Source organism: Notolepis coatsorum (assembly GCF_963971535.1).
Source record: "Notolepis coatsorum genome assembly, chromosome: 17".
Taxonomy (NCBI): domain Eukaryota; kingdom Metazoa; phylum Chordata; class Actinopteri; order Aulopiformes; family Paralepididae; genus Notolepis; species Notolepis coatsorum.
In genome coordinates this window covers 20,862,328-20,874,925 of record NC_140181.1, presented here as the reverse complement: position 1 = coordinate 20,874,925, position 12,598 = coordinate 20,862,328, and the positions used below count along the sequence as shown (strand labels likewise).

General features: G+C 44.5%; 1 protein-coding gene across 1 annotated transcript in view; it reads left to right on the top strand.

Moving 5' to 3' along the window:
* plxnb1a (plexin b1a) overlaps window positions 1-12,598 on the top strand; it is a gene marked incomplete at both ends in the record, with an annotated part of 119,870 nt that overhangs the window by 49,760 nt on the left and 57,512 nt on the right. The window contains 4 exons of the mRNA XM_084333370.1: window positions 1,698-1,716; window positions 2,269-3,145; window positions 3,531-3,773; window positions 12,341-12,523. Of these exons, the coding sequence (XP_084189496.1) occupies window positions 1,698-1,716; window positions 2,269-3,145; window positions 3,531-3,773; window positions 12,341-12,523 (1,322 nt within the window). The remainder of the gene's footprint in view (window positions 1-1,697; window positions 1,717-2,268; window positions 3,146-3,530; window positions 3,774-12,340; window positions 12,524-12,598) is intronic.

The window sequence follows — 12,598 nt, the reverse complement described above, 5'->3', positions numbered from 1 at the left end:
AAAGAGGTATACTGTTCAGTGCAAATGTGTATGTCGTTTACAGTTTATTATGCCACCTATGCAGCTAGTTTATTTTGTCCATTCTCTGCCTTAAAACGTTTTCACTATCAATATATTAAATTAGCCATTGTTTTTGTTTCTGGCCGCCATACAATGGCTTGGCTACACCTTGGGGGCGACAGTGGCTCAGGCGTTAGAGAGGTTGTCTCGTAATCGGAAGGTTCTCGGTTCGATTCTCGCTCCTCCCGGGCAGCGTGTCGGAGTGTCCTTGAGCAAGACACTTAACCCCTAATTGCTCCAAATGACCAGGTTGCCACCTTGCAGGTTGTCGGTGTGTGAGTGAATGGGTAAAAAAAAATATTGTGGATAAAAGCACTTTTGTTGGTCTTATTTTATTTTGATGAATGACTTTTTAGTCAAAGCCAGCCTTATTCCCTCATCCTCTATTTTCTCATTACATCCTCAGAGGGTGGTCTTTTGGCAACCGGGCCTTATCTGCAAGCCAGCTTTTGTGATTATTCATCTACCGTATTTAGCCTATTTATTTGATTTTGGGGGGATTCTTTGAAGGAATAACTTGACATTTTGGATTCTTGATGGTTATTTTCCTTCTATTCCTATTCCTTTAACTGTTGGAAACTGGACTTTGTTGGTTTTTCTGCATAGTGACCTCTCTCTCTCTCTCTCTCTCTCTCTCTCTCTCTCTTGTCTAGGTCGTAGAGGGGGGTGAGATGGGGAGAGGGGTCTGGGGACCTGCTTAATAATTGAAGGGGTTTTGGCTGTAAGGGGAGGTGGTTGGGTGGGGTGGGGTGGGGGGGCTCTCGCCTCAGTGAAATCACTGTTGTTGAGGGATGGGCTGTCTGGACTGACTGTGAATGTGAATCATATATATTTTTTTAAATCAGCTCCAGAAAATAATAATAACAATTTATTTTGTATAGCACCTGTCATACAAGAATTGCAGGCCAGTGCTTCACAGCATTACATATAAAATATAAAATACATACAATGATCTCATCTCTCTCTCTCTCTCTCTCTCTCTCTCTCTCTCTCTCTCTCTCTCTCTCTCTCTCTCTCTCTCTCTCTCTCTCTCTCTCTCTCTCTCTCTCTCTCTCTCTCTCTCTCTCTCTCTCTCAATTCTCATACATTTTTATATACTTTTTCATTTCTACCATTGTTTTTTTTTCAGCACATGGTTTAAAATGGACGGCAATACAAAAAAATCCCACGACCAAAAGCTGAGAGCAGGCATTGTTCCTCTGGCCTTTGATTGTTGTTTGAAATGCATATTACATCGTAGATTTAGATCAATGTGCCTCACTGCATCAATGAGCACAGGGTGACAGTTACCATCTTCCTGGACTTTTACTTTTAAAACAACACTGTTCAATATTACACTTACTGAAGACTCCTGTAGACTTCTGTATATTTTTACTGTATATTTTATACATAACATACGAAATGTGAATCCCGGTCCATACTCTATTATTATTATTATCTTATTCTTAGGCCTATTCTATTCTTATTCTTAGTCCATTTGTTTTGTTATTCTTATTCGTGACTTTGTTCTGTCTAAATGTTTACTGTGAGTGATTTGTAGGGTCAAATTTCCCTCGGGATGATTAAAGTATTAAGCAGACATAAACTCATTGTTCCAATATGATTTTGACTGTGAGGTTGTGTTATTTTCTCCACAGGTGGAGTGCACAGGAACGGGTTATGATTCCAGTTAATCAGGCAGACAGAGGCTTCTTCAGCTTATTATTGGACACAAATGGTAAGGAATTAGTTGTGGAATTAAGTGTTGTTACAAATGATCATAGCACAGACACATTTGAAATTAATTAATGACGTCGTTAATAAGCGTGAGTTGGTCGACATCCTAACCCAAGACTCTACACATCTTAAACGTACACAATTGTCTCTCTTGTAATGTAATGTAGCATTATGGTAACATCAGCCTCAAACATCTGCTTCAAACCATAGCCTCTTAGCTCAGTCTAACTAGAGACATTTCAAAAGGGAGACTAACCAACTCACTTCCTATGATAGATTGCATGGGTAGCACACTTCACCCTGATGCCAGATTTAGCGGTTTTGACAGAACGTGGGTAGGCAATTATTTTCTTTACCGTAGACATTGAGGTAAATATTAAACCGTCTCTTACAAGTTGAAGGTGTTCTGAAAATGTCCATTCAGGAGACAGGAACTGTTCCGCTATCATCCGATTGGCACACAGCTAATCCTCCTTCTGTTTCTCTCCACAGAATGTTTGCCATGCCACACGGGAAGGTCCTAAACTCCGCTCTGCTCTTCCTCTTCCTCACCATCCCCATCCCCACCACCACCACCTCGGGGCGGTCTTATCCACGTTTCAGCCGCAATGACACCGTCTTCCAGCACCTGGCGCTCCACCCGGACCCCTGGGTGGGGACGGTGTACGTGGGGGCCAGGGACCACCTCTTCCAGCTGGCTGGGCTGGACGCACTCCGCCTGGAGCAGGAGGACCGGACCGGACCGGTGAACGACAGCAAGGACTGTCTCCCCCCGGTCACCGAGTCCAACTGCCCGCAGGCCCGGAGGACCAGCAACCACAACAAGTTGCTCCTGGTGGACCGACGGGCCTTGGAGCTGATCACCTGCGGCAGCGTCCACCAGGGGACCTGTCAGAAACGCAGCCTGGCGTCCGTCCGAGAGGTGCTGTTCTCCACCGAGAGGCCCGTGGACACGCAGTACGTGGCGGCGAACGACCCGACGGTCTCCACCGTGGGGCTGGTGGTGGGGCCCCGCGGCGGGGAGCGGGCGGTGATGTACGTGGGCCGGGGCTACACCGCCAGCCACCCGCCCATCTCCACGCGCCACCTGTCGTCGGAGCCCGTGTTCTCGTACGAGGAGACGGCGAAGCTGGCGGTGGCGGGGCGGCTGTCGGAGTACGACCACCACTTTGTGACGGCGTTCGCCCGCCGCTCGCACGTCTACTTCCTGTTTTACCGGCGGGACATCGCGGCGTCGCGCGAGTACAGGACGTACGCCGCCCGCGTTTGCCTGGACGACACCTCCTACTACTCCTACGTGGAGGTGCCTCTCACCTGCCGCTCTTCATCCTCCCCCTCCAGGACCTACAACCTGCTCCAGGCGGCTCAGGTATTTATCACTCTGCACAATGTGAGCGATTTCTTTGGCACATAATCTCACATACATCCCCAAGGCTCTAAACTGTTTTGCACACATTCATTTAGTTTGACAGTGATTGAGAGTTAATGAGTTTGAAGGCCAACCGCAGTGATGTCATCAGAGGACACGGAATCCTTGTGTTGTGTTAATTACAGCTCAATGAAATGATGAAGGTGAAAAAATAGCAATCCCTATTGCAATCCTTGTCTCTGCAAGTAAAAATTTGATTGATTGGCCCTTTAAATACAGTATTTGAGTCAATATGTACGTAGTTGGTTTCCAGCCCCGGAGGTTACAGTGAGCCGGGGCTGTTTTCTGCCTCTCGGATGTTTAGATGTTGGACTGTGTGGTACAGGTGGGGCAGGGTGGAGGTCGGGAGGGAGAGTCTCTTCTGGGCGTGTTCTCCACCCGTATCAGCTCCACCAACAACAACCCGTCAGAGGCCTCGGCCCTCTGCGTCTTCCCCCTGGACGATCTGGACCGACGCATCGACTCCACCAGGGACCTCTGCTACACCCAGGACGGCCGGGTGGAGGGAGGAGGCAAGGTGGCCTACATCGAATACGAGGTCAAGTCCAGCTGTGCCAACCTGCCCACGGTGAGAAGCTATCCTCCTCACCACACTTCAGTCTTTTAATGGGCTATGCCGTTTGGTCGTACTTTTTTATCCAAAGCTCCACAATGGTGGAATGAACTACCCACCCCAGTTAGGACAGCCGAAACACGTCCAATCTTTCGCTGTCGACTAAAGACGCACTTCTTCAACCATTATCTGAAAAAGAAAAGAAAATCTAACCCTAACTAACCGTACTGTCATGCACTTGTCCTAATAAACTAACCTACACTGTAGCACTCAACACTTTGATGAACATTGTTGCTCAGCTGATAGAGTTGTGCCCTTCCTGGTGGCTTGTCGTACAGAACATGTAAGTCGCTTTGGATAAAAGCGTCAGCTAAATGACTAAATGTAAATGTAAAATGTAAATAATGTCCTGAGGGCATAATGTTCAGTTGCCCCAGTGGGACTGGCAGTGTTAATGCTCTAATCTACCTACTGAGCTAGACATGAACTAGAACCCCTCACCCTGGCAGTGTTAACACTTTGAGTGCCAGCCACGAGAAATCTCGTTAGTTCATGCCATGCGTTGAGTGCCAAGGACGAGAAATCTCGATATTTAATCGTTATTTCTTTTATTAGCGATTTCCATTAATTGTTCATCAATCTAGCCTCACGTTACCATTGGGACTGTCTCTGAGCTCGAACAGGGAAAATACCGCCCCCTATCGTCTCCCGGATGGTAATGCATGCATTGGATTGGACTCAATGAAAATGGATGAGAAAAGAAAAATCCGGAATCCATATATTACTTCTCAGGCATGTAACCCGAGCCGATCGGACTCATTGTGGTCCCTCAGAACAGCGTGGAATATGTGTTTCGAGTACCCAGCGTTGGATCAATAAACGCGATCGATATTTGTAATGGCGATCAGGAATTGGAATCATCTTTTTGGAGAACATCTGATGTGAGGTAAGGAATCTATTTTACCAGTTTTGGGGTAATCAGAGTTTTTTCACATATATCTCAACGTGTCCCCTATACAGTGATGCCACAGATTACTTGTAAAAGTAATCTGATTACTGATTACTGATTACTCCTTTAAAAAGTAATCTAAGTTACTTTACTGATTACTTGATTATCAGAGTAACTTAGTTACTTTGAAAGTAACTAGGTTACGAAGTCATTGTCGTTCCCCCAACAGTTTTTTTTTAAACGCTTTATTGAAAGTGCATAAATTGTTTTTAACTTGTTTCTCTGCACATAACGTAAATTGTTAAACTAGTGCTTCAGCTTCTGTACCATCAAGTATGGTAAAGCAACAGTCTATGATGCTCACAGCATTAGAGCAGCCAGCCAGTGGTTTTACAAAACCAGTGTATCACATCTAACAAATGCAGGCTGAACTATTCAATTATATCAACTGTAACTATTAAATTGTTTTTATAAATGTCTCTCTATAAACATACAATCAGTCTCTCTTTAACATGTAAATTAACTGTAAATCTGGCAAATAAGAGCTTTTGCTCTGCCACCATCAACCCTCCTGTACCTAGTCGAAGCGTCGGCTAGTGTTGTGATTCCAGATGCTTTCAATGCAATTGGATGTGCTGTTTTTAGCGGTAGACAGTATTTTGTTTCCTCCGCCGTGAAGTAGTGACTGAGGCTACGTTTAGACGAGCGTTTTGGGGTGGAATTCTGAACAGAAACCGCAAAAGTCATCTTGCGGTTTCACTTTCAATTTTGCCAAGCGTTTTGGGGTGGAATTCTCCGACGACGGAGCCCTGCTGTCACACGATTGGCGCATATGTCACATGACGTGCTGTGAAGACCCGCCCTACTCTGCCTCTGATTCGCAGACTGTGTATGGGGAATGTGATTGGACCAAAGCAGAGTCACTCACAGACAGAGGGACCAGTCACGCCGCGGGACACATTCTTGTATTTAACCCTTTCACTGCCACACCACGTCACTCCCAAATAAGAAAAACAGCTCAAAATGGATTTTTGACTGTCGAAAACGAAATAAAATACTGCATTCCGCCTGCATTATGAATTTATGATGAGATAGTAACGAAATAGTAATGCACAGCCACTTGGACAAGTAACTGCAATCAGATTACTGGCTTTTAAAGATTAACGCGTTAGATTACTATTTTCGGGGAAAAGTAATCAGATTACAATAACGCGTTACTTAGTAACGCGTTACTGGCATCACTGCCCCTATATGTGTATGTGTGTGTGTGTGTGTGTGTGCCAGTGCATGTGAGCGGATCGGAGTGTGAGCGGCGCGGGGCGCGGAGCGGCCGGTTTTGACGTGAGCGAGGAGTGGGTTTTAAAATGAGTCGGCGCGACGTCCGGAGCGAGAGTTCTCCTCCGCTCCAATCCACTCCAGGCCGCTCACAGTGGTTTAACACTGATGTAATATATACATGCAGTACAATGCCAAAGCAACAGATGGCGATGTACAAACATGAAGGCCATTTTCAACCAATGAGAAGGGTGAACCTGTGATAGGCTGTTCGTTCAGGCTTTGTCACTGTAGAGACGCCCACACTCAGTCCAGTTAGAAAAAGTATCGACGCCATTGTTGTTGACGTTAGCTTACATGCTAACGTTAATGGCAGCGACCATAGCATTGTGGCTCGGCTAGCCTATCATCGCTTAATAGAGATAGTGAATGGATAAACAACGTTATTTAACATTGCAGAATGGCTACAATTACAATGCGGCTCAATACAAACAATTGTTAAGGGGCCCAGGGGGTGTAGACTGTTGTAGTTTGAGCTCATTTACACCATGCTCCAAAAAAAGAAGAAAAAAAACTGCCGAGCGATCTGGCGCGGGGAGCGGGGAGCGCTCGATTCAAGGTGAGCGGGGAGCGAGCGGAGAGCGACTTGGGGGCGGGGTCAACATGAGTGATTAGCGGAGCGGACCAAGCTTTAAAGAGCGAAGAGCGGATTTCTCGGCCGCGCCGATCCGCTCACGTGGTCTGGTGTGTGCTGATCAGGAAATAGATAATCGATTTTTCAGCCCGCTTCTCTAGCGTGCATAATTACACATATACTATTCATAAATACGCCGAAAAATGACAACGTGTTTTGTGTATTCCACTAAAGGGCGATTCCTGCGGAATTTCATTTTTTTCTGGAAATTTTCAAAAACAAGCGTTTTTCAAAATGGTATAAAACGGAAATGTACTTATGAAAAAACAATCAGTTTCGTACATGTTGACTGCAAGCAAGTCATTGATAAGTAGGGTGACCAGGTCAAAATGGTTCAGTCGCAGGACAGCAGCAGTGCTTTTGCGGGACAATGCGGGACACATAGGTAAAAAAAAATTAAAATTAAAATTATATATATATATATTTTTTTTTATTGCTAATTAAAATGAAAGAAATGTATTTATTATTTAAATGCCTTTATTTCATATTCGACGCAGACGGTAGGCTATATATAGCACATTTTGTTATTAATCTTATTAAACTGTATAGATGCTTCACCAATCACCTTCTCAGCCGCTACTGTCTATGTCACAAACATCTTTATTTAATCACACTTTCATCATTAAGCATGTAACCATCAATCTTGGTATCCAAGCTGATAAAATCACTCCATTAACACTTTCAGTGCCCAGCAGGGGGCGCACATTTAGTGCTTGAATGCCCACCACCCACTTCAATGTTAGCATTAATATCGCCTAATCTATGTTTTAAATTATGGCTATGTGTCTAATCTGCCCGGCGCATTATCAATGACTCATTTCCAGTCAACATTGTCAAAGCGGATTGTTTTTTTATCGGTTCATTTCCGTTTTATAGCATTTTGAAAAGCCCTCGTTTTCACACAAAAAGATTCCATGATAATCGCCCTGTACTGCAATATTCTATAACGTTGTCATTTTTCGGCCTATTTATGAATCGTTTATCGATAGTATGTGTACGTGTGCACGCTGGTGCCGCGCGCTGAAAATCGATTCTCTCAGTTTCTGATCGCTCTTACAGTCAAACAGCCATATCACATTATAGGGGAAAAGCTTATATCTCCGTGAAAATGGGTCTGATTATCCTAAGACTGGTAAAATAGATTCCTTACCTGAGATCAGATGGTATCCAAATGGATTATTCCAATTCCTGATCGCCATTCCAAAAATCAATCCTTTTATTGATCCCACGCCTATACTGTAAAACAGTGGTTCTCAACTGGTCTAGCCTCGGGACCCAACATTTTCCTTAGTCATTAAGTCGCGACCCAAATATTTTAACCACTGATTTATTAAAAAAATATATATAATTCAGTAATACACAATCTTTCATGCACTGTTAAAAACATGAAATAAACACAAAAAAGTGCAACTAGGGCTAAAAACCCAATGAAATAAAATAATAATAAATAATATATGCTTCTTAGCAGATTTCTTAGCTTAACATAACAAACCTAAGTTTGGGGGAACTAATGGGATAACTGGGGTTGCAACAAAAGTGGGCTAAAACACAATGAAATAAAATAATAATAATAATAAATAATATATCCTTCTTAGCAGACTTCTTAGCTTAACATCCCAGAGAACTAATGGGATAACTGGGGATGATGTTTGCTCCTGACAAGAGTCTCAAAGTCTGGGGTGATGGTAGACAAAGCAACTCTGAGGTCATGCTCAATGTCCAATCTGTTCCTCTGCTTTGTCTTCAGCTGGACCAGAGTTGAGAAGCCACTTTCACAAAGATAGGCAGTGCAAAAAGAAATTACAAAAAAATAAATAAATAAATGTTTTATTTTTTTTTACACACATACGCGACCCACTCAAACTGGCCCCGTGACCCACTTTTGGGTCGCGACCCACCAGTTGAGAAACACTGCTGTAAAACACATATTACACGCTGTGCTGAGGGTCCAGAATGAATCTGATCGGCTCCGGTTACATGCGTGAGAAGTAAAATGTGGATTCCGGAGTTTTTTTTTCTCATCCATTTTCATCGAGTCCAATCCAAAATGGTGCATTACCATCTGGGAGACGATAGGGGGCGCTTTTTTCACATCTGAGCGCCTGGTGGGGCATGATTACTAACGGTAGACTCGGTTGATGAAATATGAATTCATAAAACGAGAATTCTCGTGATGGGCATTCAAATTGTTAATAGAAAGAGCAGGAGCTAAGTTTTTTCAGCCATCTTTTCCTGAGCATTATTAGCAGTGAAGTGTAGAAGAGAGGAGACGGAATGCGATGGTTGATCTTCACAATATAATAATGTTTTTATTGTGAATAGCGGATCACTCAGTTGCTCATATAACAAAAAGGGTGAGACCCAAAGTCTCCGAAAACCCTATATATGACAGCACAGTCTCCGCAATATGTGTCTGGTGAACCCACAACATTTTTTAAACAATGCAGAGTCCAGTTTGCTGCTGATATTAAGAGCGTCAGCTGCTTCACGAAGCTCTTGGAAGCTGAATGCTCTCTTCTTGAGAGCCAAGCATGACACCTGTTTCAGGTAATTCTGATCAGAGAAATCAAACCATTTGTCTAGGTAAGCGAGCGCTCTCTGATAGAACATTTAAAAGTCCTGTTCGATCGCAGCAGCCTGTGCGGCCGGTAGGAAACCTCTGCATGAGAGCACTGGTCTCGAATCCAAAATAACGGTCCTTTGATCGTTGTTCATGTTTCAGTCTTAGACTGGTCATGAGCTGGAAAAGCTCACAGACAGTTGTGTCATCCCCCTCAACTTCAAGCACTGCGTCGTAAAAAAGCTTTAGGCTATTCTGCAGAAACATCAGGTATGACGAGTCACACACACTGCAGCTGCCTCGGACTGTCTGACAAGTGACAGGCAGCGCGACTCGCGAGACTCGAGTCGAGCTGCTCCGCTCGGCTGCGCATTGGTTTGACGTCGCCCGAGGCATTAAATTAACAACATTTAAAAAAAATTATAATAAAAAATAAAAATGTTAAAATTACAAATTTACAATTTAAAATTTAAAATTTAAAATTTAAAATAACAATAATTTTTTATTTAATTTTTTTGTATCTTTGAATTGCGGGACATTGTTTTGTTGTAGCGGGACGCGGGACAAACGTCCCAATATCGGGACTGTCCCGCGTTTCCTATTGATAAGCGATGGCCGTATTAGACACATAGCCATAATTTAAGATATAGTTTATGCGTTCGCAAATGTGCTCACCCTCTCATTGACTAAAGCGCTGGCACTCGACAAGCGATAAATCGTGCGCCCCCTGCTGGCACTCAAAGTGTTAATGCTCTAATCTACCTACTGAGCTAGACGGGGACTAGAACCCCTCACCCTGGCAGTGTCCATGCTCTAATCTACCTTCTGAGCTAGACAGGGGACTAGAACCCCTCCCCCTGGCAGTGTCCATGCTCTAATCTACCTTCTGAGCTAGACAGGGACTAGAACCCCTCCCCCTGGCAGTGTCCATGCTCTAATCTACCTTCTGAGCTAGACAGGGGACTAGAACCCCTCCCCCTGGCAGTGTCCATGCTCTAATCTACCTTCTGAGCTAGACAGGGGACTAGAACCCCTCCCCCTGGCAGTGTTAATGCTCTAATCTACCTTCTGAGCTAGACGGGGACATGACCCCCTCCCCCTGGCAGTGTTAATGCTCTAATCTACCTTCTGAGCTAGACAGGGACTAGAACCCCTCCCCCTGGCAGTGTTAATGCTCTAATCTACCTTCTGAGCTAGACAGGGACTAGAACCCCTCCCCCTGGCAGTGTTAATGCTCTAATCTACCTTCTGAGCTAGACAGGGGAGCTGAACTGCCAGAATGAGGGGAGAGGGGAATAGGCTCCTCGTCAAACCACTCAGATCTCCCAGGTGCCTGCAGGGAATAATTGTGTAGAATGTAGATAAACAAGGAGAGAGGTGGCGAGAGAGAGAGACAGAGGCAGAGGAAGATAAAAGAAAGACAGAGAGAAAGAAAGAAAGAAAGAAAGAAAGAAAGAAAGAAAGAAAGAAAGAAAGAAAGAAAGAAAGAAAGAAAGAAAGAAAGAAAGAAAGAAAGAAAGAAAGAAAGAAAGAAAGAGAGAACGAAAGAAAGAAAAGCATACAGCCAAACAGAGACTTTTTATTGAGTATCTGGGGAGTATCTGTGCCAATGTTGGGGTCCTGTGGCGACCTTCCTATGACCCCCCCCCCCCCCCCCCCCCCCACACACAGCTCGGCCAGCAACCCCCCACCCACGTCTGCCCACAGCTCTGCCAGCCCCCAGAGTTATTTAATGGGATTGTTAGGGATCAATAAAACAAACTAACCCTGGAATCAGCTCCGTCCTGCCTAATGAGCTCTGACAAGGAAGGCTCCTTTGAAGTTCAGAGAGAGAGAGAGGGGAAAGGAGAGAAATATATAGATAATGAGAGAGAAAGAGAGAGAGGGGGGGAGGGGAGAGATAATGATGGAGCGAGAAAGAATATATAGAGAGAGAAAGAGAGAGAGGGAGGAAGAGATAGAGATGCAGAGAGATAGATACAGAGAGAGATGCAGAGAGAGAGGGAGATGCAGAGAGAGAGAGAGAGAGAGAGAGAGAGAGATGCAGTGAGAGAGGGAGATGCAGAGAGAGAGGGAGATGCAGAGAGAGAGGGAGATGCAGAGAGAGAGAGAGAGAGAGATGCAGAGAGAGAGGGAGATGCAGAGAGAGAGAGAGAGAGAGAGAGAGATGCAGTGAGAGAGGGAGATGCAGAGAGAGAGGGAGATGCAGAGAGAGAGAGAGAGAGAGAGAGAGAGAGAGAGAGAGAGAGAGAGGGAGATGCAGAGAGAGAGAGGGAGATGCAGAGACATAACATAAAGCCAGCTGAGAGAAAGGAAATAGCATGATCCAGTGTAAAATGGAAATTAAAAGAGCAGGTCTGTGGTCCCAGTATAAGTAAGAGTCCAGTATAATATGGTCCAATCCTCTTATGGTGAATCAAAGAGGATCGGACAGCACTGAGCCCATGCTTGGACAGTATGGATGACCTGGTCAGAACACCTAAGAGCCGCACTCTACTGGGAGTGCTGCATACGCTTTTAGTAACCGTGGAACCAGTGGGAATCAAATCCCTCATCCTGGCACTGTTAGTGGCTTGCTCTACCCACTGAGCTACACAGGGAATACCCCTAACCCTAGGGCTGCACGATTAATCGGAAAAAAATTGCGATCTCATTTATAAATTATGACGATAAAATAAAAATAAATAAAAATAAATTTTACTTAACTTTTTTAAATGATGACGAAAAATAAGAATCGTGTGAGAGAATCGCGATCTCAATTCTTAGAGAGAAAAATCGTGATTCACATTTGAGCAAGAATCGTGCCACCCTACAGTGTTAGTGCCTTGCTCTACCCATTGAGATACACAGGGAATAGAACCCCTAACCCGTCAGTTTGAAGGTCCATGCTCTATGTTGAATCTCAAGCATTAGTGTCGGATGCAGTCGTATCCATGTTAAAAACCAATTTTAGGTAAGGGGAATATTTACAGAGACACACTCGGTTAGTAAATAATGCTATTGGTGGGATGATTTCTGTTAATATTGTGTTTTCTTTTGTTGGGGTTATTAAAAAAAACGAGTCACCTGAGAGAATAATTCTATGCTGTTGTTATGTGGTCTAGAACACCCTGAAGGCGTATCCCTGCGGCTCTGACCACACCCCTAGTCCAATGGCAAGCCTCGTTCCCCTGGAAGCTGAAGCCGTATTGGACAGCCCAGCTGCCCGTCTCACAGCAGTGGCTGTCAGCGTGAGGGAGGGTCACAGCATCGCCTTCCTAGGAGACTCAAAGGGAAGCCTTCACAAGGTAGCTCATCACATCATGGCTCTATGTTCAATGTATATGTCACATCTGCACACTAGCAGACATGAGAGAAATACT